The sequence below is a fragment of the Chenopodium quinoa genome, unplaced genomic scaffold (assembly GCF_001683475.1).
Source record: "Chenopodium quinoa cultivar QQ74 unplaced genomic scaffold, ASM168347v1, whole genome shotgun sequence".
Classification (NCBI taxonomy): domain Eukaryota; kingdom Viridiplantae; phylum Streptophyta; class Magnoliopsida; order Caryophyllales; family Amaranthaceae; genus Chenopodium; species Chenopodium quinoa.
Window position 1 is genome coordinate 10,067,833 of NW_018745024.1, and position 6,186 is coordinate 10,074,018.

The window sequence follows — 6,186 nt, forward strand, 5'->3', positions numbered from 1 at the left end:
CTTTTATGTCCTCTTTAATCTCTATTATATTTTCACGAATGATATAGGTGATTACTGTCCAAATAAACTACAAGAACTAAAGCACACAAAAATATCAAAAAAAAGTCATGTATTCTTTTTGTTATTAATGCTATGGAACAACACCATGTAAATGCAGCCCTAACATAGCAATCTTTCCACCCAAAAGTCACCGTCCAAACACAAGTTACAGCTTCACGTTCTTTAATTTATTAGAAACGGAGTAAAAAATTTCATTGTCATTGACAAAGCGAGCAAAAATTCGACCGTTAAAGCATTCCAACATTAACCGCCAAAACAAGCAGTCAAAAACCGCGTCATCCACCCCTGCCAACTACCTCTCCCGGCTCCACCACCATCCACCACCCGATAACTTTTTTATTTTTTTATTTTTTTTTAAGGGTAAAATTGAAATTAAATTAAAAAACAAAAATAAAAACAAAAAATCCCCTTACTTCTTCTGATCTAAATCCTGCAACACCAGTACACCACCCAACAACATCAACAACAACAACAATCAAATGGTTGTCACACATCTATGTTGTTGTGGACCCCACACATGATGCATCACCCGTTGTTGATAACACCGCCGTATTCCTCCCGCAGCCGCCGCCGTCGCCGGCACCCTCCTCAACTCTCTCTCCTCCTCCTCCGACACCGTCTCACCTTCATCATCCGACGATTCATTCGTCTCCTCTTCTTCATTTTCCGCCTCTTCCGAATCATCTCCGCCATCTTCATCATCATCGGAAACGCCAGTGCTTTTGACAAGATGCATCCTCAACCGTCCATTATCACGCGTTGCGCAAAGCATTTCTGGGTGTTCAATCATAACCCCAATTATCTCCAATCTACCTTCATTTCTCACCGATTTTAATACGAAATTTCTTCTTCCGTTTTCACTCAACGACGTTAATGGCGGCGGAAACTTCCTCTCCTCCCACCTCTTCCCCACCCCCCTCTCTCTCCTCCTCGAAAAACACCCTTCCGATGATGACGATGAAGACGAAGACGATTCTCCGTCGTAATTCCTACAGCAATTCCGACCCAGATCGTCGAAACTCGATATCATCTCATCGGAACTCTCGAACCCGATACTCTCCGTGCACGACATCAGGTCTATGTGGGCGGAATTACCCTTATCTCCGGCGGTAGGACCGGTGAGAGATTCGATGGGTTTAAGGGGATTATTGTGATTATCGACGGCGAGGGTGAAATTAAGCGGTGGTTGAGAAGGTTGGAGAAGAGGAGAACAACCACCAAGTGTTTGATGAAATGCTTGAGAGAAGTGGTCTTCCTCCAAGGAAGGAGGAGGAAGGCCAAAGAATGAGTTCACACTATTATTCCTGCAAATGCTCGTCATCTCTTATATTTTGTGCTTTTATTTTTATTTTTTTCTCTCTCTTAATTTTTTTTTAAAAAATAAATCTCTTTAGGTCTATTTATTTTCTCATTTTTTGAATTGGGAAATGTTCGTTTTTTTTCAGGTAATTTTTTTATTTATTTTGGGAAGGGTGTGGTTGCTATAAATACGAAGGAAATATGATGGAAGTAGATGGAGGATATGAGCTGGTAGTGAAGGTGATCCTACGTGGGTCCCTCTGTACTTTCTCGTTCTGTTTTATCATGGGACACGGACTTACAATAACTTATTTTACTTTCTTTAATTTTTTTTAAGGGTAATGTTATATGCAGCCCTAAAGACTATATATATAAGCATAAAATTTACTCTTGAAAATTATATAAAAAGAAAAAAAAAATATATGCAGTCATATGTATTGCAAATAAGAAGCTAAAAATGAAAAGAATTGACGTAAATAAACATTTATTACACCGATTTACTCATGAATTATTGATAAATTTCCAACTTAACACTAAAAGAAAGTATATTAAATACTTATATAAAATTTAGGGTTGTATATAGCATTACCCTATATAAAATTAGGAATTTATGACAAAAACACGTGTAAATCAGTATTTATATTTTTATGATTTCTTTACTTTAATGTTTATATAGTCCTAAGAGCTATGTATAGTATTTTCCTTTTTTTTTAATTCATCATTTTAGTTTTGCATTATTTACCTGACTTAATTTATCTGCTACTTCTTATTTGATTTTGAAAAATGATAAACATAGCCCTAAATTCTATTATATTGATTTTCGTGTGATTTTGTTATTAATTCACAGCTTAATTCCATTTTAGAAAGTATATTTAATGCTTATACATAGACCTAAAGGCTACATATATATATCGTTACCCTTTGGTTTTCACAATGTCTATTTTCATAACATAATTTTGTTATTGTACAATTTTTGTTACTAATAGCCAATTGAAGATATTAATAGTTAAAATTGCATTCATTTTGACAATTATACCAGTCAAACTGGCGTTTTTTTTTTTTTTTTTTTTTTTAGAATAATACACGAGATATTTAAAAGGATGGTACTTAGCTACCCGATTTTTGGTCTCATGTTAAATTATTGTAAATCAATTTCACATAAGAATTATCGATTTTTGGGTGGGGTGTGAGAAATATAGATGAGGATGGTTTTGCTATGGGTAAGCTCAAATTTGCTATGTTCAAGGTGAGAACACAAGTCTAAAACCTGTGTAGAAAAGAAGCCGTTAGAAAAGGAAAGAAAAATGAAAGTTTCAAAATCTGTGTTTTTTTTACGGGGATTAGATTTTGGTTGATTTTAAGGTGGTTTTTGGGAACAAACAAGTCTTATTGAAACGTAAAATTAAAAATAAAAATTAAATGCACACATATTATGGTAATGTTAATAATGTAGACAGCTCAGGCACAGCTACATGAACTAATTCTCTAGCAAAGGAAGAAGGTAAAAAAAAAAAATAAGATTACAATTTCACATTAAGTAATTAAAAAAAACCGTAAAAAATTGAGAAATTAAAAATATTTATTCAAAAAAAAAAATACTGGAAAGTGGAAATAGTTATGGGCATTTTTTGGCAACATAAGTTTGACTAAATTGGGAAATTGTACTTGCTTTCAAAAAAAAAAAAAAAATTGGGAAATTGTACTTTGTGTACTGTGAATTATCATCCGTAGGTGTGTACTTGTTTTATCCTTTGAGAATCCTTGGGACTTATCACCAAATTAAAGTGGATATTTATTTTCAAATAATCGGACATTCAGTTTTGTTTTGACCATTTTAATCTCGTGAAATTAAAGTCGCAAGTCTCCGTATTATTTTCCTAATTTTGCTAAGGGCTACATATAAGCATTTAATTTAATCTTGAAAATTGTTTAAATTTAAAAAATCATGACAAAAACACATTAATTACACCGATCTGCGCGTATTTTTGTCATGAATTCATAACTTTATACATTTTTCAAGAGTAAATTCAATGCTTATATATAACCCTAAGGGCTATGTATAGCATTACCCTTATTTTATTTGTCACTTAAAAAAAAAATTATGTGGTATATACTACTCCGTAATCTAAGGTATATATTATGTGTTCTTTCAAAAAAAATATATATATATTATGTTCAACCTTTTTTTTTTCTTTTTTTTAATGCAGAATATGTTCAACTTATTTCAACAAACTAATCTTGGGTTAGTTTGGTGTACGATACACCCGGGTGTATATGACGAATTCTAAATAATACCATATGAGGTATTATTGTGAAAATTTATATGTGATCCATTATGATAAATAGATTTTAAAAATTAAGATATTTAGGTGATAATTAGGTTTTTTTTACAAGAATTATGTGATTTTTACGTGTTATACACGTTGATCCTGATTAAGTGCGATGATTCGTGAAATTATGCAATATAGTACATAAGTTCTTGCAAAGCTTATCCTATCCGAACTTATTATGAGTAATTCTTTTTTTTTTTTTTGACAAAATTATGAATAACTCTTATTTGAACTCTTTCTAAGAAAATAAGTTAAAATATGGTCCCAAAAAAATAGACTTAGGGCCTTATCTCATTGACTGAACTGAACTGAGCTGAGCTGAGCTGAACTGAACTAAACTGAAATGAACTGAATATTTTATAAGAGAAGGAAATTAGGAGCTGAACTGAACTGATTTGAACTGAACTGAGCTGAACTGAATTTCAATGTAAGAGAATAGGCCCTTAATCAAATATCATTATCCCAATAGAACGGATATCTTTGCTCTTGGACTTGACCAGCTGATTAGGCATTAAGAGACATGTATTAGATTGTTTATAAAAGGACAAATTGATTCAAGGCATATCTAAAATATCATATTGAGGCCCGTTTTTGTGCAAATTATATTCACAAAATAAGTTTTGGAAATTGTGTGTGTAAATAAGCTTAACACACAAATTACATCATGTAAACTTATTTTAATTTATTTTACATTATTGTTCTTGTTTTATTTTATTTTACATTATTTGAATTTATTTTTTCAAAATAACATAAAATAAGTTAAAATAAGATCAAACAAATAGACTTTGTTATTAAGATTGAGAAAAAGCCTTTATTTATTTTATGAGTAACTTTGATTTTCTGGGAAGGTAATCTAATTTTGTGCATTAAAGTAACCCCATCTTATTGTACAAGTTACATCAATTACTTAAAAACAATGCATGCAAGCATAATCGTTTATTCAATCAACCCATTTAATTTATTTTTTATACTCTATCACATCTCCTTTACATGAGAGTTGTTTGGGTTTGAAATGTGGATGCATCATTAGCTCTCCTCATACCCTATGCTTAATATTCGATTTGAAATAAGAGGTGGATAAGATTCGAACTCGTGATATTTTTGTCATGTTGGCTCTGATACCATGTCAACCAAAAACTTAAAATATGATTAAGGCTTAAAAAAATGTTTTATACTCTTTCAAAAGTAACCCCATTTTTCCATTGATGCAATTTAACCTCTCATTCACCAAGGTAATTTGATCATCGTAGTAGCTTGAGGTGCTTAATTAAATGTTGGAAAATGTTATACATAGCCCTTAGGGTTACATACTCCCTCCGTCCCCGAAAGAACGACCCATATTTGGGTTGATTTAGCGGGTATTAAGAAAGTTAAATAAAAAGAAATAAAAGTATATTGGAAAGATAAATTTACATGAGTTTGTAAAAAAGTAGAGAGAAATTAATAAAAGTAGATGGGGAAACAAATTTTTTTAATGAAAAGCTAATTTTGCACAAATATTATTGCAAATTGGTGGGGATTTTAATGCAAATGGGTCATTATTTTTGGGACAAAAATTAGGCTAAATGGGTCGTTCTTTCGGGGACGGAACTAGTATAAGCATTAAATTTACACTTGAAAATCGTAAAGAGTTAAGAAATCATCAAAATATAAACACTGATTTACGCGTGTTTTTGCCATAAATTCCTAATTTTTTTATACAATTTCCAATTGTATATTTAATGCTTATATCTAGCCCTTAGGGCTACATATAACATTACCCTTAAACTTTTACAATCTTTATATGTGAAATGATTACATCATCAACTAATGGTGTGACTAGCCACATATATTACAATGAACGAATTTAAATAGAAACTTAAAAAACACTTTGTAGATGAGGTATTTATTTTGTCACAAATTTCAAAATTTCAATACTACAAGTCTACATGTACATTATTTTTAGGGGGAATACGAGTATTTAATACGAAGTGTATATATGAAGAATAGATGGTCCAAGATGGGAGCAAAATCCCATTAGTGGGTTTTCCAATTCCATTGGTGGATTACGGGGACTGCAAATAAAAGACTAATTATGGCATGTATTTGTACAATGTACTGTATTTTTATATGGAAATATACAGTGTATTTTATTGTGTACTGTGTAATAACAAATCTGATTGGCTGGTTGATGGCTAACAAATTTTCAGATTCAGGGTTTCACAGTACGTTTTTGTCTTAGTAAAGGCACGTTAATAATGTGCTGCTCTTGTAGTAGTGTCCAAATATGCACTATCTAATTATCCATTTGAATTTGAGTATATGTTATTCGAATGGTGGACATTTGATGTAGAATTGTAGATCAGATCATGTTGTCCGTCTAGTCTGTACGGAGTACTCAAATACAGCAAATTTGCCAACTTGTTGTAATTTTTTTTTTATTTTTTTATTAAAAAAAAAACAAAAAAAAGTAATGAGAAAGATTCTAACAGTATCTCAACTTTTTCGGTTTTAGACA

The 6,186-nt window shown here is 31.5% G+C and overlaps 1 protein-coding gene across 1 annotated transcript; it reads right to left on the bottom strand.

Annotated features, from left to right (window-relative positions):
• Nucleotides 1-205: 205 nt before the first annotated feature.
• On the bottom strand, nucleotides 206-1,882 carry LOC110708593 (protein FANTASTIC FOUR 1-like). The gene has a single exon (XM_021886766.1). It carries the CDS (start codon nucleotides 1,379-1,381, stop codon nucleotides 536-538), a length of 846 nt encoding a protein of 281 aa, XP_021742458.1. The 5' UTR covers nucleotides 1,382-1,882; the 3' UTR covers nucleotides 206-535.
• Between the last annotated feature and the right edge of the window lie 4,304 nt (nucleotides 1,883-6,186).